The sequence below is a fragment of the Lacerta agilis genome, chromosome 17, assembly GCF_009819535.1.
Source record: "Lacerta agilis isolate rLacAgi1 chromosome 17, rLacAgi1.pri, whole genome shotgun sequence".
NCBI classification, from domain to species: domain Eukaryota; kingdom Metazoa; phylum Chordata; class Lepidosauria; order Squamata; family Lacertidae; genus Lacerta; species Lacerta agilis.
The window spans coordinates 11,002,648-11,025,305 of record NC_046328.1 but is presented as its reverse complement, the minus strand read 5'-3'; the positions used below and the strand labels follow the sequence as shown (position 1 = coordinate 11,025,305).

General features: G+C 47.0%; 1 protein-coding gene across 13 annotated transcripts in view; it reads right to left on the bottom strand.

The window, feature by feature from the left end:
- Positions 1-22,658, bottom strand: part of ARVCF (ARVCF delta catenin family member) — a 452,118-nt gene that overhangs the window by 135,382 nt on the left and 294,078 nt on the right. For all 13 annotated transcript variants that reach the window (XM_033135996.1, XM_033136004.1, XM_033135999.1 and 10 more), the window contains 2 exons: positions 20,909-21,067; positions 6,200-6,804 (listed from right to left, as the gene is read on the bottom strand). In XM_033135996.1, coding sequence (XP_032991887.1) covers positions 6,200-6,804; positions 20,909-21,067 — 764 coding nt within the window. The remainder of the gene's footprint in view (positions 1-6,199; positions 6,805-20,908; positions 21,068-22,658) is intronic.

The window sequence follows — 22,658 nt, the reverse complement described above, 5'->3', positions numbered from 1 at the left end:
GGCAGGTACGCGGAGAACGCTGTAGCGCCGGTCCAGGAAGAAAAAGCAGCACTAGACCGATTGCTACAAGGAGCCATCAAAAAATCAGCCTCCCTCCCTCCTCCTTTTTGAGCTCTGGTTTCTACACTTGTTGCTGAAGGTCTTATAAGTCAACATGAACATGCCACAGACCCTCCAAGTGTCCCTGTTTTCCAGAGACAGTCCTGAATTTACAGAACAAAATAAAAAATTCTTTCCAGTAGCACCTTAGAGACCAACTAAGTTTGTTCTTGGTATGAGCTTTCGTGTGCATGCACACTTTGAAAGCTCATACCAAGGACAAACTTAGTTGGTGTATGGGAACAACCCGGAAGATGGCGAGGAGATAGTGGCATGTATTCGAGTTATCCCCATGTCCGAGCCACGCCCCAAACTCAGCCTTTGTGTGGGTGTCCCTTTAAGAGAGCTGGGCTGTCTGGCCACAGCTTTTGCTCATCAAAATCAAGCCCTCAATAAAAGGCAGGCTTGTGGGGACGGGGAGGGAGCCTCACCGCAGACCCAGGACCAGAGTACTGTATGCGTCTTGACGGACGACCTGAGGGGCTCCTGAAAGCAGATGTATGTTTGTCTATTTGTGTCATATGTATGTTTGTTTATTCTGTATTAGTCTTGTAATAAAGCTGTTTTGTTCCCCCCTTCTACCTCCGCATTCCTTTGGTCCTGATATCCTCAGCTACCTTTTGGCAGAACAGTTGGTCTCTAAGGTGCTACTGGAAAGAATTTTTTATTTTGTTTTGACTATGGCAGACCAACACGGCTACCCACCTGTAACTGAATTTACAGAAGCCATCTAGTTTCTGATTCGATCCCGGAGTGTCCCACTTTTCCTTTGTTGTTTAGCCATCTTAGTCGTGTTCGACTCTCCGTGACCCCATGGACCAGAGCATGCCTTGGAAACTCTCACTTTCTTCCCAAAGCTTCTCCTTTTTTATGTCCACAGAGTTTCCTTGGCAAAATACTGCAGTGGTTTGCCAGTTCCTTCTCTAGGTGGATCACATTTAGTCTAAAATCTCAGCTATGACCTGTCCGTCTTGGGTGGCCCTGCACGGCATAGCTCATAGCTTTTTGGAGTTATTCAAGCCTCTTCGACACGACAAGGCAGTGATCCATGAAGGGGCCCGCTTTTCCTTAGGACATCCTTATTTTCGTCAGAGAAATGTTGGAGGGTATGGAGTTATGCAACCCTTGAGCCAAGGAGATAAGTAACTATACAACCTTTAGAAGACACATGAAGGCAGCCCTATATAGGGAAGCTTTTTAATGCTTAATGTTTATTATGTTTTTATATATTTTGGAAGCCACTCAGAGTGGCTGGGTAAACCCAGTCAGATGGGCAGGGTATACACTTGAATGAATGAATGAACGAATTAATTAATATAATAATACAGACGTACCTCGGAAGTCAACAGGAATCTGTTCTGGAAGTCCGTTCGACTTCCAAAAAGTTTTGAAACCAAGGCGCGGCTTCTGATTGGTTCCCGATTGCGCAAGCGCGCCGGAAACAATAGCGGAAGCCACACTGGACTTCAGCTTCCACAAAAAATGTTCAAAAATGAGAACACTCACTTCTGATTTTTGATTGTTCGGAAGCCGGAACGTTCGTCTCCCAAGACGTTTGGGAGCCGAAGTACGACTGTAATATAGGACATCCCCATTTTTGTTGGAGAAATGTTGGAGGGCATGATGTTAACCAGGGTGCGATAGTGGCTAGAGTGCTGAACTAGAATTTGGGAGCTTGAGGACCCTAGCGGAAGATGGGAAACATCGGATACAGCCCATTATATCTGTTCTGTATGACGACACTTGAATTCGGAACTTCATATAGAAGTCGGCATGGCAGCCGTACAGAGGCAGAGGCTGCCCAGGCAATTGTGGTTTTCAAGGCAGGAAATAACCGTGTCATGCCAGTGTGGCTAAAAGTCCAGTTCCTGCAGAGGAACACTCAGCAGCTTGGTTGGTTTCTGAATGCTACAATAACACCTGCTTTAGCCACCTGTTGCCAGCTGCATTGTTTGTCCATTGGCCGAGTTTCATTTATCGCCAGAATTATTAACCTTTCAAGACTTATTGAAGATCGATTCCTGCACTCATTTCTAAGTGGGAAGGAAGCCGCCAGGCTCTCTTTTCATGTCCGATCTCTGAGGGATAGTTGTTTACACCAGGATGGGAGAGTGGGGGGGGGGTCAGGGGGGTTAGGGGGAAGCAACAATAAATCAGCACAACATGTCACTAAGTGGAGAAATAGTTGGCGGGGGGGGGGGGGTGCTGAGCTGCAGAAATGTGGCCAAGCGAGTGGTGTCTCGAGACCTGAAGCCTTTCTAAAGAGGCAGCCGCTGAGACCATATAACACCGGTCCTGAAAGACCTACATTGGCTCCCAGTACGTTTCTGAGCACAATTCAAAGTGTTGGTGTTGACCTTTAAAGCCCTAAATGGCCTTGGTCCAGTATACCTGAAGGAGCGTCTCCACCCCCATCGTTCTGCCCGGACACTGAGGTCCAGTGCCGAGGGCCTTCTGGCAGTTCCCTCGCTGTGAGAAGCCAAGTTACAGGGAACCAGGCAGAGGGCCTTCTCGGTAGTGGTGCCCGCCCTGTGGAACACCCTCCCTTCAGATGTCAAAGAGATAAACAACTACCTGACATTCAGAAGACGTCTGAAGGCAGCCCTGTTTAAGGAAGTTTTTAATGTGTGACATTTTAATGTATTTTTAATCTTTCGTTGGAAGCTGCCCAGAGTTGCTGGGGAAACCCAGTCAGATGGGCGGGGTACAAATAAATTATAATTATAATTATAAAGGGTACTTTCAAAAGTCAATGGAAGAGTGCTATGGAACATTCCGGTTGGGTCCCAAGTTGCAGGTTGAGTTGAAAAGATGAGTCTCAGGTTTGGTATACCCATCCCCTAAATTTCCAGTGTTTGGGTGTCGGTACCATGAGTTTCGTAGTCAAAACAGAATCGGCCATGCACAAGATGGAGGCACTGAGAGGGGCAGATTTAGGGAACGCGACCGGTTCCCCTGTACTGGGTACCAGGCCAAGGGAGTTGCCCCAGCTATGACATAGTGCATGCACAGAATGGAAGGCGAGAGGCAGGGGATGCTGAATGTTGGCTTTGCCCAAGGCACCACCAAAATCTGAAAGACCAAAATCCATCCCTGCCAAGGGAGGGGTATCCCTAAGCAGCCAATGAGTGGTTACATTATGGCCTGCAAGCGCCCCAATTGGAGAACAGCCTTTACCAAAGGTGCCATGGGCTTTGAAGACGCTCAAACTCAGGACGAAAGCTGGAAAATGTGCTAAGAGTAAGGCATGCTTGGCAAACCCTCACCATAATCAACCCCCACCCGGAAACCTGTCCCCACTGTGGAAGGATGTGTGGATCCAGAATTTGCCTCCCTGACTCACTGTTAAGACCCTGTTCATGGAAGACAATCTATGAGTGATAGAAGAAGAAGACGAAGACGAAGACGAAGACGAAGAAGAAGAAGAAGAAGAAGAAGAAGAAGAAGAAGAAGACGACATTACAGAATGCCTGTTGGGAAAAGCATCACGGAAAAGTAGGAGTGGGAAACACTGAAAACACTGGGTGCTTCAGTTTCAAGAGAATGGGGTGCAAATTCTGTTACATACAACGGAATTTCAAGGAAAGAGCAATTTGTCTCTCTGAAAGAAGGAGTGCTCCAGATCATTTGCCCGTGTTAGGTGTACAGAAAACAGTAGATCTCCACTGATTGTTGCAATGTATTCCTAATCATTTTTGTATTTTTCAAAGATTACTGCACAATAATCTTAGGGGTTTTTATCATCTTACAAGGGGCGTGGCAGTAACTATCGTAAAGGGACCCTGCACTGAATTTTCGACTATGCTATCGGTGAGAAGTCTCATCGTGGATCAGTCGCAAAAGCTGCCGCAGGCTCCCGTTTCTCATTGGGAGCCCTAAGCCACCCATCCCATGTAGGGACAACAAATGAGTCACTTTAGAAGCTGAGAGCCAGTGTGGCATAGCCTTTAGTCAATGAGACTAAGGGTCCAAGCGTCCACTTGGCCATTAAGCTTGCTAGGTGTTTTGGGGGCCAGTTGTAGCTTCTCAGCCTAACCCATGCCCCTAAGGTTTGGCTGCTCTTTACTAAGGGCTGAGTATTTGGTGTGACAGGTCCTGTCCAGTGGAACTCCCTGCCAGTAGAAGTTTGGGAGGAATCATCCCTGCTTTCTTTTAGCTGTCCCGTAAGAGCTCTGTTGCTCAGAAAGGAATTTGCAATGTGAATTTCTTTATTGAATGATGTTTTTATTTATCTTACTGTGATTTTGCACGTTGCCAACTGCCTTGCTGTATTCCTATGAAATTGCCGTTTACAAATATTTCGTATAAATGCATACATGAATAACCTTTTCCAAAGGCTGTTGTATTTCCCATGTTCCTCTCTTTCCATGTCGTCGTCCCCTGCAAGGAACTAAGCCAAGGGCAGGTTGTTCTAACTACTGGATCACACCAATTCAAAAGCTCAGAGAAGCATTCTGAACTGGAGTTTAGAGGCGAATGGCATATCCTGAAAAGGAGCACAGCTGCCACTGGCAGAAGAGGAAGGGGAGGCTGCAATGGAGTAAGACACCTGAAGTGTATCAACAGTCATATTTCTTCCATTGGTTTCAAGTGTCATCAAACCTACTGCCTTTAACTGAATGCCAAATCTGTTTTTAAGGAAGAAAAGCTCAGGAGCGAAACAGAAACAAAACTAAGGCCAGCCCACAATCAAAGGGTAATTACTGTGGAGTTTCATCATTAAGCAGAAGGCATTATTTATTGTCAAAGGCTCCTTGGAAATGAAAGGCGAAGGCTAATTTATTTGTGCAAAAATGGCTTTGAATATTTTTTTCCTCTTTTTTTAAGACAACAAGAAACGCTGCCTTATAGAGGAGGCCTGGCACGTGCCTCTTTATTATGCTTCTACAAGCTGCAGTCAAATTAAATTGCTTGTCAAAAGTTCCTCAGTTGTATTTAAATATAGGAAAAAAAACAACAGAAGAAATGCAAAGTGGGGAGGGGGATCCTCGTGAGCAAGTTGCCAAAGAATAATGCGCCAGAAAGAGATGCTTACGATTCTTAAAAGATGCAATTGTATAGGTACTAGGAGACTCAAGTTGTTTTAATTGTCACGTAATTCTGAAAAGTTGCCATCCATTTCTTACAAGGATGCAGCATCAGCCGGGGACCTGAGGGGAGCCTCACTTGATGAGACCAAATGCCCATCTAATCCAACAAGATGCCTCTGGGAAACCAACAAGCAGGGCCTTTGCTGCAGTGGCTCCCCATCATCTGCTGCCCAGAAGCACAGCGCCTCTGATGCTGGCAGCTGTACAGTGTACTGGCAGCCCTGCATATATACTATCCCTCCAGGATAGCCAGCCATTCAGCAGGTGCCAGCAAGCCAGAACTGTTCTCCTGCTCTGGGTTCAGTGCCAGATTTAGGGCAGTGCAGGTGGTTCCCCTGCACAGGGCGACGAGCCAGAGGGTGCAAAACAATAATGATAAAGCTATATTTATATGGGTACCTTCTGAGAGGATCCATAAAAGGGCGACTGTACCAAAAGGCAATCTTGTGAAAATCATTTGCCCTTAAATCTCCAGAAAGATTGATACTGATAGATTGGAAGGACAATAACATGGCCCCCTTTGATAGATGGATGGACGACGTGACAACTCTTGCAACCCATGAACGGACTGTTTACAGGCGAAGATTATGTATGGATGAATTTAATCATATTTGGGACGTATTTATCGAAACCATAGTGACTCACGAACCAATGTATACTCAACGGAAACAGTAAGTTTATCTATACTGTTTTGTAACCTTAATAATATTTTGGGGTTGTTCTGTTATTGTTGTTTCCCTCTGCTTTTAAAAATGTTTTTTTATTTTTATTTTTTCCCTTTTCTCTTTCTTCTTCTTTTCTTTAATTCACTGTAAAATACACACACACACAAATATACATGTAACAGTGAATTAAAGTAAAAAAAAAGAATAAACAAATTTTGGGAGGGGAGTGCCAAAGTTTACCCTTGCTCAGGGCAACGTATTACTAAAGTCCGTCCCTTGTGGGTACCTGTTTTCATGACCTGTAAGAGCAGATAGGTAGGGGAAAAGCAAATATACAGCCTTTACCTTGTCTTGTGAGGTCTTCCTCTCTCAGGCATCCCGGCCGATGTCCGACGGTTCACCGTCGAATACTCCGGATCCAGCTCGTACCCCTCGTCGTCAACCCCGAGGCTGCGGTTATCATCCTCGAGCCCGTATGGCTCCGGTTGGAATCGTTCTGGCTGGGAGCGGTTCAGGTCCACGTTGCTCCCCGTCGGGACCTGGGGTTGGGGCAGCGGGCCGTAGTTATCCCTTCTGCTTGGCAACGTGAAGCTACCATCCTCCGGCCGGTAACTGTTCCCGGGGACGTAGCCATAGCGCGGGCGGTAATTGACGCCCCGGGACAAGCTGCCGTAGTTGTCGGGGAGGTCCCCGTAACCGTCGTGGCCCATGAATGGGCGGTATTGGCTGTCGTGACCATCGGGGTAGGAGTCGTAGCTGTTGTAAGAGCGGGTCAAGGTGGAAGAAGCTTGCGGTGTGATGTACCGCTCCCCATTCTTCATGTGTCTCCTGTCTATGGAGTCAGTGTAGCTGCCCATGGGAGACGATCCGTCCATCACAGGGAGCCCGTCAGGCCCAACGGGGACCTGCCGGACAGTTCTGGTTGTGACAGTTTTGACCATTTTCGTCACCTGGGAAACAGAGAGGAAAGATAGAGCCATGAACGTTTTCCTGCCTTGGAAACACAATTGATTGGGCCCACTTTTGAAACCATTTTAACAGTGCACCCGATCACACAAAGCACCTTCACCTGGGAGCTGCAGGTAACCCTCCACCTTATCGGAGGGGCCATCGCTCAGAGGTAGATATAGCTCAGCCGGTAGAGCATGAGGCTGTACCTCTATCTCGCGGTTGTGGGTTCGAGCCCTACATTGAATGAACGATTCCTGCAATGAAAGGAGTTAGACTAGATAACCCACATGGTCGCTCCCGGCTCTGTAATTCTATGATTCTGTGTAGACAATCCACAGCTAGGTGGTCTGACTCTGTATAAAACAGCTTCCTACATCCTCATTAAAAACCAGTTTGTCCGGTTCACAGTTTGATTTAAATTCATCCAAATGATCCTTAGCAATTCCCCACCAGCATCCAGAATGTTACAAGCTGCTGTGCCTGTTTAAAATATACTTAAGTATAAAGTGTACTTAAGAAGACTAAGGAAACACCAACACATCGTTACTAGAACGTGAATTCTTTATTTTCACCAGCAATTATGATTTTTAAGCTTAAACACCCAGAAAGTCTAAATAATAAATGAAAAAAACACACACCACATGTAAGGGAATGAACTTGTGGACGAACTCGACATTATTCAAAGTTCACCCCCAAAATGAATTTAATTCATGCAAAGTTCACCTGGCTGTTTTGGGAATTACTTTCATGGGTAGGTCAAATTGTTTAGAATGAATTGCGTGGTCTTCATTGAACTAACAAAATAAAATAAAAAATTCCTTCCAGTAGCACCTTAGAGACCAACTAAGTTAGTTCTTGGTATGAGCTTTTGTGTGCATGCACACTTCTTCAGATTCATTGAACTAGTTCGTTCCAAGTGAATGAAACCCCCTGAGCTTCATCCTTTTGCTCCATTCACAGGCCCTCTAGCTCCTCCCATTTAGAACGCTCACATTCTTTCTTTTCCTCAGGAGTAAGGATACAGGAGTCAGTTGTATGTCATCTAGCCTGGTGACAGCACCCCTCCTTTCTGAACTGCGTTTAAGCCAGGCTCCTTTGGGTGCAGGACGGCCAGAAACCTAACCCTTCCTTTGATTTGTATTCCTGTATTTAAACCTAGATTGTCGTGGGTTTAGTCTGTAATGTTGAATTTATTCTGCGTTTGTTAATTTGCTGAATTTGCTGGCGCGCTCTGAACAATTGCTATATTTGTATTTTGATGTTTTGAATGTTTGCTCTAAGCCACTTTGGGCGCAGCTCATTATGGAAAAGCGACATCTAAGTAAACCGTAGTGAAGCCATCAACAAAACTCCCCCCCCCACACTTTTTAAGATCATCGGAGCACCTAAAAGCGAAGGCCACCAGAAATCACATAATGTAACATTTTCCTGTGGACATCTATTACTCACCCAATGCCCCCTTAAGGCTCCACCATTTCACGGTGGTGTAATATAGCAGGGCAGGGAGGAATGGACTTTTAATATTGGTGCAGATAATTTGCTTCCAGGGCACGCCACAGCCGCGTCCTATTTACTGCCAAAAGCAATTTCTGTAGTCGCCGTGAGTCAAATTTGTTGATTTCATGCACCGGAGTTCAAGACCCATCTCTTTTATTTATTTTTAAACAGGCCTGTTAGCAAATTTATCAAGGACGGCAACGGTGGTTCGCAGCAGAATATTCAGTACAGTCCATGCACACCAATGACACGGGCAGTCACCTAATAAAGATGGCAGGTAATCGTTCTGTCTCTGTGTCGGGGTTGGAGACCTTTGCTCAAACAGAGACTAACATGCATGCTTAAACAACAGCCAGGTACAGAGATACATGCAGTGCAATGAAGGGAAGGGACATTGGTCAACGGCAGAGCATCTGCCTTGCATGGACATACCCTCCAACATTTCTCCAATGAAAATAGGGACGTTCCATTCCATAGTGATAATTTTACTGTTTATACCCCACACATCTGACTGGGTTGCCCCAGCTACTCTGGGCAGCTTCCAACATATATAAAAACATAATAAAAAAACATTAAACATTATTTTTAAAAAAACATCCTTGTATAGGATTGCCTTCAGACGGCTCGGGGGTCAGATAACTCCATACCCTCCAACATTTCTCCAATGAGAATAGGGACATCCTAAGGAAAAGGGGGGGGCATTCCAGGATCAGAAACAGAGGCAGGGACGTCCCTGGAAGACAGGGACACTTGGAGGGTCTGCATGCTGAAGGTCCCAGGTTCAATCACTGGCATCTCCAGGTATAGCTGAGAATGTCCCCTTCCAGAAAGCCTGGAGAGACTCTGCCAGTCCTTGTAGACCAGGCATAGGCAAACTCGGCCCTCCAGATGTTTTGGGACTACAATTCCCATCATCCCTGACCACTGGTCCTGTTAGCTAGGGATCATGGGAGTTGTAGTCCCAAAACATCTGGAGGGCGAGTTTGCCTATGCCTGTTGTAGACAATACTGAGCTAGGTGTAATGGTCTAACTTGGTAAACAGCAGCTCCCTGTGTCTATAAGAACATATGGGCTCTGCTGCATACGGACAAAGGTCTATCCAGCTTCCAATTTTCCACAGTTGCCCACTAGATAGAGGCCACTTGGAAACCCACAAACAGAAAATGAAAGCAGCAGCCTGGTAGGTAAAAGACCCTTGGATGGTTAAGTCCAGTCAAAGGTGACTATGGGGTTGCAGTGCTCATCTTGGTTTACTGGCCGAGGGAGCCGGCGTTTGTCCGCAGACAGCTTCTGGGTCATGTGGCTAGCATGACTAAGCCGCTTCTGGCGAACCAGTGCACGGAAACACCGTTTACCTTCCCGCGGTCCCTATTTATCTACTTGCACTGGTGTGCTTTCAAACTGCTAGGTTAGCAGGAGCTGGGACAGAACAATGGGAGCCCACTCTGTCATGGGGATTCGAATCGCTGACCTTCTGGTCGGCAAGCCCAAGGGGCTTGTACGGTTTAGACCACAGCGCCACCCGCAAACTACCTCTGAGGCTGGAGGCACCATATAACCATCAGAACAGGAGGCCATTGAGAGAGTTACTCTCCGAAGGATAAACGTAAAGGTGCACTGTAAGCTTTTCCTACTGGAACGAAGAGCAACTAGAGGAGGAGAAAACTGGAGGAGAAAGATTCCCCACCACCACCACCTAAAGCAACAACAATGTAAGAACACAGCGAATTCAGGCCACTGTTCCACCTACATCTGCCTTGTTGACACTGACTGGCAGGAGTTATCCAGGTTATTAGACTGGGGTTTCTCCTAGCCTACTTGAAGATACCAGGAATTGAACCTGGGACTTTTGCATGTGAGGTAGATACTCTACCACTGAGCTGTGACCCTTCTGTAGGTGCCAGCCACCTGCCCCAAGGCAATACCTTCTCTCCCTGCCACACTGGGAGAGCCAATCCCAGATCTCCAGTGCCTTGTCCATATTGGCTATCAGATGGTGGAAAGCAGTGTCACTTCACTTCCTTGCATCACTAACAATGCGACTTTTGCAAGCAAATTCCTCTAATGCAATGCATGTCATTTTCAGTAATTAAAGGTAATAACAACATGCATTTCATGCACAATTCATCCTAATATGCTCTTTTTTTTCCAGTACATGTTACTGGACTGGAGAATCGCATTACGAAATTCAGAGCAGTGCAAATTTCAAAGGATGGCTGCGTCTCTGTTCATGCATTGTTTCAGGAACCCTTTGTTGTGAACTGAGCCGACTTTCTCCCCCAGCCCTAGTTATGACCGAATTGAGACTAGATGTTTGGAGACAAGCAGCAGTCAGCAGACATACGGTAATTATAAAAGCTCATCTGTCCCAAGGGCGATATTTTGTGTCTCCCTCCTTCATGTCTCCAGTAGAGATTGGCTTAGAACGTAAGACAAGCCCTGCTGGATGAGGCCAATGGCCCATCTAGTCCAGCATCCTGGTGTTACGGTGGCCAGCCAGATACCTATGAGAAGCCTGCTAGTAGGGCCTAAGAGCAACAGGAATTCTCCCCATTTGATATCCCTAGAAAGTGGTAGTTGGAAGCATATCCCCTGCCACAGTGGCAGCAGAACATAAACATCATGATGACCTTATCCTTCACAATTTCATCCAAGTTGGTGGACATCGGTACTTCTCGTGGGAGCAAATTACATAGTTCAAATATGTGCTGTGCGAAGAAGCAATTTCTCTTGCCTGTCCCGAAGCTTCCAACATTCAGTTTCCTTGGCTTGAGTCTCAAAGCAGCTTTTTTTTTTTTACTCCTTGACTACAAAACGTTTCATTGTCCCACCCAGGGTGGGAGTAGAAAATTCCACAGGGCTTTACAGTAGCAATAACAAGTACTTTTTTTTTTTTACCGCACAATACTTAGCCACTATCCATGCTGGAGGTTTGTCCATAAAAGGAGCAAAACACAGCTATTTTAATTTCTTCTCCATTCGAGAGATTATATTAGCTTCCACGAGCCGAGAAGAAGCCAACAATCTTGAAAAAAGGAGATTAAATGCTCTTTTTATGAGCTTCCACCCCCCCCATCCCTTTGAAAAACGACAGCTTTACAAATCAACATGCGTTTGGAAACGCGACGAGCGCCGGTCCATCTGCGGTCCGAATCTTAAGATCAGTGCTCAGCTGGTAAATCTGCGCATGGTGTGCTCAGTGGTTCGGAAGTTAAAAGCGATGGGGGGGGGGGGAGAGATGCATTTGTGACCTAAAGCGACTGATTAAAAAAATATTGATCAGGCAACAGATTAGCCAAGTCGCGGCAGAATGAAATAAATAAATAAATAAATAAATAAATAAATAACATGAAATAATTAGAGCGTGCTGTTTTTAGAGCAAGCTACGAAGCATATGTCCTCGGCTCCGGCTTTGTGTTGACAGAGGAACAAGCCACCCCAAGCAGCGAGCATCTTTTCCCCCAAGACATGTGCAAGTGAATGATACTCCTGCCTAATGAGGTCCCGCAAAGTCCATAAAAAGCTGCAAGTCGAGATCCCCCGCCGGAGGAATAATTAAGCCACTCCGTGAGCCAACCTCGCATTACACCAGCAGCAACAGTGTCTTCCACTACCTTAAGATCTACAAAGGACTCGCTGTGCCCCAAGGGGGTTTCGTCAGCAATTATGCTTTCCTCGGCAGCGCCAGTCTGTTCTTTCTTTTAACTGTTTCGGGATAATTTATACCGATGAGCGAGAGCCACACCTAGGACAGCCGTAGCAGATTCAAGGATCTGGAATGTTGGTCACATTTCAAGCGTAGCATTTTTAAGGTCAGCAACGAGGTCAAAAAAGAGAACAGGTTGGGGGGTTGGAGGAGGAAAGGCCTATGCCAGGCATAGGCAAACTCGGCCCTCCAGATGTTTTGGGACTACAACTCCCATGATCCCTAGCTAACAGGACCAGTGGTCAGGGATGATGGGAATTGTAGTCCCAAAACATCTGGAGGGCTCAGTTTGCCTATGCCTGACCTATGCATTCCATTTAACCTGGCTGCCAATTCCTGCACTGTAGCTGAGCTTTCACAAGATGCAAAAGCCACTTGCAGAAACCAGATGGAATACTGCACGTTTCGCACTCATTTCTACGTTGTTGCATCGCCTTATCCCATATATTCCTACTCAGCCACTTTGATCTCTGGAACTGGCTCAGTTACAAGCGCCACTTAATACTCAATCCATCTTTTAGTGTGGTAGTGTCTACACTTTGGAACTCCCTGCCTATTGACATCAGGCGGGCACCTCCCCTGTACTCTTTTTGTCGCCTTCAAAAAAAAAACATATTTGGTAAGACAACCCAGACATGTAGAATTTGGAAGTGTCTTTGAAAGTGTCACCGATTTTAAGTTTTTAAAAAATGTTTTAAGTCGTACCTTGGAAGCTGAACGCCTTCACTCCCAAACAAATCGGCTCCCAAATGATCAAAATCCAGGAGTGAGTGTTCCGGGTTTTGAATAATTTTCGGAAGCCGAATGTCTGGCGGGGAAACTGCACTTTGGTTTCCGAACAGACTCCCGGAACGCATTGCGTTTGAAAACCAAGGTATCACTGTAGCTGTTTTTAACACTTGTTGCTGATAATTTTATTGTTTTTTATTCTCTTTGCAAACCGCTTTGAGGGTTTTTTCTTTCAGGCAGCGTATAAATTTTATGCAATTAAATAAATAAGTTCCATGATCACTGCGGATGGTGACAGCAGTCACGAAATTAAAAGACGCCTGCTTCTTGGGAGGAAAGCAATGACAAACCTAGACAACATCTTAAAAAGCAGAGACATCACCTTGCCCGACAAAGGTCCGTATAGTTAAAGCTATGGTTTTCCCAGTAGTAATGTATGGAAGTGAGAGCTGGACCATAAAGAAGACTGATCGCCGAAGAATTGATGCTTTTGAATTATGGTGCTGGAGGAGACTCTTGAGAGTCCCACGGACTGCAAGAAGATCAAACTTATCCATCCTTAAAGAAATCAGCCCTGAGTGCTCCCTGGAAGGACAGATCCTGAAGTTGAGGCTCCAGTACTTTGGCCACCTCATGAGAAGAGAAGACTCCCTGGAAAAGACCCTGATGTTGGGAAAGATGGAGGACACAAGGAGAAGGGGACGACAGAGGAGGAGATGGTTGGACAGTGTTCTCGAAGCAACTGGCATGAGTTTGGCCAAACTGCAGGAGGCAGTGGAGGATAGGGGTGCCTGGCGTGCTTTGGTCCATGGGGTCACGAAGAGTCAGACACGACTGAACGACTGAACAACAACAACAAACGTAGCTTTTTATTCCAGGAAAAGAACCGTCTGCAGCCTCCTTGACCTGGAAAATCACAGGAGGAAAACAATGAAACACGGGGAGGTGTATTGGCATATAATTCTCCCCTGCTGTTTTCATGGGTGAATCATGGAGGGACAGAAGCACATATGGGTGGAAAGGCAGCAGCACTCAAGGGTTTCAGACAAGGAGATTTCCCCAAGCCCTGTCTGGAGATGCAGTGGATTGACAGCTTATCACCTTCTGCGTGCAAAGCAGAAGCTCCAATCCGTAAGCAACACTTCTTCCTCTTTGCTCCTGGTCCGGGCTTAGATGGGCGACATATCCAGAACTACATATTCTCTTCATCTCGGGTTCTTTGATGGTGGAAAGGCAAGAAACAAACGCAGGAAAATAGCTAAAAGGGGGCGAGAGCTCTACCATTGCAGAGGAGTTGGTTCTTTGACAAGCTTTTCATCATTTGCTCTTGGCATACAGAAGGCCTCCTGGAGCGGGCAGACTGTGCCCACACCAGCTGTTCCCCATGAAATGCCCTGGAAACAGTTGCTACCAGTCAAATCGCATCCCAGAACCATCCCTCAGTGGGGCTCCGGTTCTTGCTAGGTTTCCCTCGCAAGAAAAGGCCGTTTCTCCTTCCTAGGAGACAGAACCCTCCTTGCTCAATGCTGTTCTGCAAAATGCCGGGCTGGTTAATGAATCCCCTTCAACAACATCCCTGGAATCTCGCATTTTGCGGGGACGTTCTAGGCGAAACTCATCTAATAACATTTTTAAAAAAGAGGGTTTGCTTTAATCTTTTCACTTGCTTGGCAAACAACCACAGCAACAACTGTGTGGTGATGTGGCTGAAATACTGAGGATGATTATAAAACGCTGCAGCCCCCAAATGCTGGCGTGTGTGCTGTGTTTGAGTCCGCAGTTCAGTGGTAGAGCACCTGCTATTCATTCAGAAAATCCCAAATTCAATCTGTGGCATCTCCAGGCAAGACTGGAAAAAGAGTCCCTGCCTGGAACCCCAGAGAGCAACTGCCTGTCAGTGTGGACAGTACTGAGCTAGTATTGAACAATGGTCCAACTCATGTTATCCCTCCATCGCAGGGGGTTGGACTAGATGACCCTTGGGGTCCCTTCCAACTCTACGATTCTGTGATTCTGTGTTCCTATGAAGAGCCTCTTGTCTTGCCCCAAAGTTCCTCAGCTGTGAGTTGCCCTTCGGTACCCCAGCCCCCGAGTATGGTTCATTTTAGGGTTTTTTTATGGTGGGAATTGCAGCTACTGCAACTTCTTTCACTCTGATTTCATCAGAGACATAATTACAAAAGAAAACATATATTTAAAGAAAAATGATATATCTATTTGTAATTGGCTAGGCCACCTTTTGGGGAAGATCTTCCCATGTCAGCTTCCAACAAACACAAACCGCGAAAGCGCCAAGTTCAATAATACAGCACAGTTTCAATCCACAAATTAAAAACATTCGAAATGTCATCAAAAACTGATCAATTGACAATAAGCCATTTAAAAATACAGTTCGAGCCACCACAACGACCACGTATTCTGTAAGATAATCTCAATTAAAGCTTTTTTAAACATCTTCAAAGCTTCCAGTAGCACCTTAGAGACCAACTAAGTTTGTTCTTGGTATGAGCTTTCGTGTGCATGCACACGAAAGCTCATACCAAGAACAAACTTAGTTGGTCTCTAAGGTGCTACTGGAAGGATTTTTTTATTTTTTTATTTTGTTTTGACTATGACAGACCAACACGGCTACCTACCTGTATCTTCAAAGCTGTTTTGAAGGCCAAAATGGGCAGGGCTCCTCTCTAACCACTCGCATCTGGCACCCAGAAGGGAACGTGACTCTTGGGGTGCAAAAGGTTCCCCACCCCTACATTAAACAGATAATATAAATGCTCTCCACACCTACCTTCCTGGTCCTAACCACTGAAATGATTGAGTGGGTATGCTGGCGAGACAATATACGGTAACACCGGTCCTGAAAGACCTACTGGTACATTGGCTCCCAGTACGTTTCCGAGCACAATTCAAAGTGTTGGTGCTGACCTTTAAAGCCCTAAATGGCCTCAGCCCTGTATACCTGAAGGAGCATCTCCACCCCCATCGCTCAGCCCAGACACTGAGGTCCAGCTCCGAGGGCCTTCTGGCGGTTACCTCGCTGCGAGAAGTGAGGTTGCAGGGAGGTTGTAGTGGCGCCCTTCCTATGGAACGCCCTCCCATCAGATGTCAAGGAAATAAACCACTATCTGACTTTTAGAAGACATCTGAAGGCAGCCCTGTTTAGGGAGGTTTTTAATGTTTGATGTTTCATTGTGGCTTTAATTCTGTTGGGAGCTGCCAAGAGTGGCTGGGGAAACCCAGCCAGATGGGCGGGTGTAAATAGCAAAATAATAATAATAATAATAATAATAATAATAATACTCCACATTCATTTCTTCAAGTGCATGAAACACAAACATGAATGCCAAACAAGACGGAACCAGTTTCTTCTCTGCTCAAATGAAGACATCAGACTCTAAGTAGGATGTATGGTTGGGTAAGAAAGAAGGGTGCTCCCCTCCCCCACTCCTTTTAAAGCTTGAGATGACTTAAATAATTTATAGAAACTTCCAAAACTGGAACAAGTTTCTCTCTCTCTCTCTCGCTCTCCACCCCAAATTGTGTCATAAAACAGAAAATAAGTAAGGAGAAAGCACTCAAGTATAAAAGCATTTTGACATTTCCAAGAGCTTACTTTTGACATATGGACTGTAAAATTACCAGGCCGAAAAGGTACAAGCCATTACCTTGTTAACAGGAGGCTATGAAAGAACATACCCTTTAGAAGGCTATGAAATGGGGAGGTCAAGCTTCTCTCCCAAATGTCCACTTACGCTGAAAGTGGCGGAGCTTTTCCGAGAGAGGCCAAGGAAGGCTGCTTCCCACGGAAACCTGAACGAGGTGGGCAGCTGTGGTTTGAGGGGACCACCATTGCTTGCCTTCACCGAGACCTAGTGGCCTGATCAGAAGGTGGATGGATGACTCCTGGTTCCTCCAGACCGCCAGTATTTTGCAGGTGGGATTCAGGAACATACCGGAAATATAGCTCTGTGCAAATAAACCCACCCAAGAACTTTAATGCACTTTGAAGAATGACCTCCGGGCTTTGGAAAGTGACCAAGAAATCGCACTAAAAAGTGCTGGATGAACTAACGGGAAGATGTGTGAACAGCCTGCAAGCAAATTTGAGATGAAGATTCGATAAAGACCAGGGATAATCTAACCCCCTTGTTAAGATTGGTGGAAGCAAATGAGGATGAAGTCTCAATAAATAGGTCATCTCGAGGGTAGGCTCCGTATATTTGAAGGGATTGCCTGCACCCATATTAGCCTTCTTCCCACATTCTGAGATCTGCTTCAGAGACCTGACTTGTCCACAGTATTCTTTGGGGGAATCCATAGGTGCTTCAAATGGATGTGACCTCAGCCACAACCTGACCTGGGCAGGTGCTTCCAGGTACTTCCTTCTCCTCCCAAGTTGCCTCACATGCAGGGAGCCATGCACTTTTCCAGTAGCCCTCAAGTTCTTGCCTGGCTCACTGACTCCTTTGCTCCTGTGGCCCTGGAGGAGGTGAGGTGTGTGATCTGATAGCCAGCCATGAGCCCAGGTAAGGGTTCCCAGTCTTGGGGCAAGGATGTCCAGACTGAATGGCACTTTGAAGCCACTGGAAGTCTGGAAATCAGATGGGGGAGGGCAGGCAAGGGTCCTGACTCCTTTGCTCCTCCTCTGAGTAGACCTCAAGTTTGAGGTCTGGGCAAAGGCTGAGAACAAATATCTTGTATGCAGGGGTGTAGCAAGGTAATTTGGTACCCGGGGGCAAACATTCCCCCCCTGCAAAAATGGTTTTACATTATTTCATATTTTCTTACAAAGGAATAATAAGTAATAATAATAAAAAACTTTTATTTATATCCCACCCTCCCCGGCCGAAGTCGGGCTCAGGGTGGCTAACATCAGATACATAACATTGGTATAAAATCAAACAATAATTAAATTACCTCCTAAAAAAATCTCAAAATCAAATTAAAGTCTAATTAGATGGCTTTCCACAGGGTTAGGGTTGGGAACAGTAAGTGCTCCACTGAACTGAAATTTCAGCCTTCACAACATAGGAAAACAGCCAAGTAAACAGCTATTTGGGTGGAGGAGAGTCAAGATATTAACCGATATGCATGAAATTTCATATATAGCTATATAATCCCTAGTATAGTAAGGTAAGACCTTTGGAACAGGCATTTTAAAAAAGTTTTTTATGAACCGCCCTAGTAGGGCAGTAATTGTTCCTTGATAATTTGTCACCCCCTCCATTATGGAACATGGGGTGGACCACCCCCCTTGCTACGCCCCTGCTTGTATGTATTTGAGAAAGAACAGGCCTGGGAGGGGGAGAGATTAATTATGTTCACTGCAGCAAAGGCAGATCACGATAAAGATACAGAAGAGTGAGAGAGTGTAAGAGACATATTTCAGAAAGAGCAGATTTCACCAGACACCTTTTTATGCAGAGATTCCTCAGCCCTTAAAAACAACCAGCCAACCAACCAACCAACCAACCACCGGCTCCTTTTAATCAGCCACAGTATTAGTCAGCTGAAGGGAGGCGGGGCAGGTAAACGGTTTGTGCCTTCCCTGTCCAAGGTGACCTTCATTGTTTTAACATGCTAAAATGTTTGGCTTTCAAGAGCGATTGCGAAGATTGGCGAGTGGTACCTCTGAAAGAGTCCTTTGTGCTTTGAATGATACTTGCGCAGGGTCCTAGCTGCCAAGGCACATTAGATGAAAGGAGCAAAACAGGAGCTTGGAAAAGCAATTATTCACAGAAGCTCTCTCTCTCCCTCTCTCTTTGTGTGTGTGTGCACATACATACACACACACTCTCTCTCTCACACACACACCCCATATGGGGGAAGGCCCGTGCCTGCAACTCAATGACGTTTGCCAGGTTTCGAAACAGGATTAAGGCACTGGTGGATAGTGCCCATTGCAAAAGGAGCATGGCTGAGTGGTAGGGCACCCACCTTGCATGCAGATGGCCCCAGGTTCAATCTCCAGCACCTCCAGCAAAGGCTGGGAGAGATTCCCCTACCCGAAACCCCAAAGAGCTGCTGCCAGTCAGTGCCAGGCAATACTGAGCTAGGTGGACCGATGGTCTGACTCAGCAGAAGGTAGCTTCCTGTGTCTTAAGGGAAGGGCCAGATCTCAGTGGCAGAGAACCAATTTTTGCATGCAGAAGGTCCCAGGTTCAATCCCCCGTCACCTGCAGGTAGGAAGAGGAGATAAACTCCCCCAGGAGCCTCAGAGAAACAGTACAATGTGGCTTTTGAGTGTGCAGCCTTTACTGCAAGGATGTTTCTGGGCTACAACTCCCCTCGCCTCTAACCAATGGGCCAGGCTGGCTGCAGCTGATGGAAACCGGAGGGTCACAGGCTCTCCATCCTTGGTCTACGCTCAGAAGCAGCAGCTCTGCAGAGTCTCCACCGGGCATCTTCCCTCGCCAAGGATTGAACCCGGGGCCTTTTGACTGCAATGCATGTGTGCTCCGCCGCTGAGCTCTGGGCCCCTCCGGAATAGGATGTCCGCCTTTGTTTAAAATGATTTCTCTGCTCCCCTGCTGGGAACAAGATACCAGGTATCATATACATTTCGCTATCAACCGCAAATATGTTTCTTATCAGTGGTATGACTATTCTGGGCAAACTCTTGTCATCCGTGTGCCTGCCTTTCTTTATCTAACAGTTAGCGTGCGGCGGAGGCCCCTGCTAGTTCCATGAAGCACAATGCCCATTAAAGTTCAATCCTCCATCTTATCTCCCTGCAAGGCTTATGGTGCAGCCTCATCAAACACAGCACCTCAGTTCTGATCCTCCCTTCCTCCTTCTCCCTTCCTAAGGAGGAGCTGGCAGAGGCTGATCCGTTAGGGCAAATAGAGTGTTGCCCCTCCAACCTCCACCTGCCTGCTTTCCTACCTGCAAGTAGTCCAGGAGGAGTCACTGGCTGTCAGCTTCCTCCTCCTGAGTCTCCTTATTGCCCTTGTACAACTCAAGAGGGAGGAGGATGGGGACAAAAGCAGCTAGGTGGCTCGCCGGCCGTTGGCTCTGGCACCCCCTACCATTGGGGCTCCAAGGGGCACCAGCCACCCCACCCCCCGTCCGCCTCACCAAGTCTAACCTCTGCTATTATTCCCACATCTTATTCCCCCTCTCCCCGCAAAATAAAATATGTTTGAAATAGTCAGAAAAGGTTTGTCAGATCCACGGCTGTGCAAAAACGGGGAAATGGGACCCCGCATTCTATCAGGCAAGGTTATTAGTCCAGTTAGTCCAATGCTGCCTACTCTGACTGGCAGCAGGGATAGGTTCCTCTGATCATCTGCTACCTGTTTCTTTTAATGGCAGGTGCAGGGAATCGAACCTGGCCCCTTGTACCAGCAACCTATGCACTCCACCAAACTATAGTTGCTCCGATAACTATCCAATGAACGCCTGGTGATGATATACGCGATTTACCTTTAGCTTTTGACAGGCTCTGGGAACCAGCCCAGCCCCCAGTGGCATCCCAGGCAGGAGGGTCACAAATGCCCAAGTAGGGGTGCCAGTAAAAGTGTATTCTCAAGTACTCAAGAGCAAGGAGAGCCCAGTTATGTGGAAGTTTCTGTTCTGTTTTCAGAACAGGAACATTTCTGTTTTCCCCCTGGTCACCTGCCTGAGCTGTCTGCATTTTGCTTTTGCTTTTTTTGCTTATTAAATCCAGGGGCAGGGAACCTTTTCTCCACCTCAAGGGCCGCAGTCCCATCTGGGCAACCTTCCCAGGGCCACACACCAGTGACGGCCAGGGCCGGAGGCCACAGCATGCAGTGCAATGCATGTTTCTGATTGCCCTTGTGCAGTCTGCCAGCTTCTGCAAACTCTTGCACAACCCTCTCTGTTGCACCCCCAGGGAAGCTGGAGGCGTTCTCAGGGTCCGTGAACACCTTCCACCCAGAGATAGATGTTCAGAGTGCCAGTGAGTGCTGGGGAAGGGTGTGACCCGGGGAGAGCTCCAAGGTCCAGATGAAGAGACCTGGAGGGCTGCATTTGCTCCTGCCCCCCGGGCAGATCTGCAGCTCTTCATTGCCTGCTTGAGAAGGACACTACGCTCCAGAAGCTTCAGATCAAACCACAAAAAACCCTAGATAAAACTGCACTCCTTTCACCTCTCCACACCCTGTTGAGAGGTCTTGGCAGAGAAAAGGCCAAAACCGATGGTTCCTACCTTGGTCTCGGTCCTCCTCGTGGTCCCGTCTTCTGAAGTCACAATGGAAACGTGGGACGTCGGGGTTCCAGGGTCTTCCTCCACAGTTACAGTCTCTTCCACCATTTCCTGGGGCTCCTGCATCATTGCTATTGACGTCTGGTTGCTGGGGCTTTGCTCCTATAGAAGAAAGGATGAATCGTGTCAATCCTGGGACAGAACTGGATGTCACAACCGCACAGAAACACCCACATGCAGGTAAGACTCAGGTGCCTCCTTGACCTTCAAAGACCCCTTTTGTGCTCCCCATGTTGACACCGATTCAGCAGCAACCTCTGTGGACCCTCCTGATCCATTAGGAGAAGCGAGTCGTTCCTGATAAATGCACAACCCCAGGCATCCCATCACCAGGCTTTAGCTCCTGTATTGAATCGTGCATGTTGTGTCTCCCCTAGCAAGGAAGGCATTCTGGTCACATGGCAAACTCGCGCTGCATCTTCAGTATGGAGTTTGCACCATCACAACCCAACAATTAAATCAGGGGTGCATCTACAGGATCTAGCGAAGGACGAGAGAGGATGGCTCCTGGCCGTGCCATGCTTTAAATTTCCAGTGGCCATGCCTCCTGTCAGTGCTTATTGGACTACAGGGCCTCCCCCGGGCAGGACCCCCGCCCAGCACCAGTGACTCGGCCGGGCGACAACAAAGAGAGGGTTGATCTCCACCCCCAGCTGGATCACTGCAGGGCCAGATGCCCGGTCGCAATGCCACCCACCAGAAAAGGTGAGCAGACTCACCGGTACACTCCTTTTAAATCTAAAGTAAAGACACATCACAGGGAGACTGACTCTATATCGGTCGCAAAGAGGCACAGAGCAGGGAGAATAAAAACCAGGCATATTTCCGATTCACTTAAAAAATAATTGCAATGGGCTGGTTTAATTTTGTTCGCTTAATTATGGCGATAGCTTTACTTTCTTTTGTAGCACTTGATTGCAAACATAAATCACTTTACATTATAGTTAAGACAGTGGGGAGGAAAGGAACTGAACTGAACAGAAAAGAGGGTCAGCTTGCCTGCAGAGGCCACCCTGCAGATGCTGTAAATAACACCGGTAAGTGGAGTTCATTCAAAGGTGTCATTTATTACCTATTTACAAAAGGCCATTTCTACATATTTAAAAGTTATTTGTTGCTCACAATAAGCCTACCAGTTCTTATTTAAAGCAGGGATGCGAGTGGCGCTGTGGACTAAACCACAGAGCCTAGGGCTTGGTGATCAGAAGGTCGGCGGTTCGAATCCCCGCGAGGGGGTGAGCTCTCATTGTTCGGTCCCTGCTCCTGCCAACCTAGCAGTTCGAAAGCACGAAGTGCAATTGGATAAATAGGTACCGCTCTGGCGGGAAGGTAAACGGCATTTCTGTGCGCTGCTCTGGTTCGCCAGAAGCGGCTTAGTCATGCTGGCCACGTGACCCGGAAGCTGTACGCCGACTCCCTCGGCCAATAAAGTGAGATGAGCGCCGCAACCCCAGAGTCGTCCGCAACTGGACCTAACGGTCAGGGGTCCCTTTACCTTTACCTTCTTATTTAAAGCATCTGTAAGTAAGGAATGGGCTGCCTTGAATGTTGCTCGTTGGGCTCAGTCCTCCACAACTGATGTGCCTTGACAAATCCCAAGAGCAGAAAACCAAGTTCTGAAGGAGCCTGTCCTGGTATGTGGCTAACCAAGCTTTGCAGCCAAAAATGCAACCTAAATAAACAGGCACCAGAG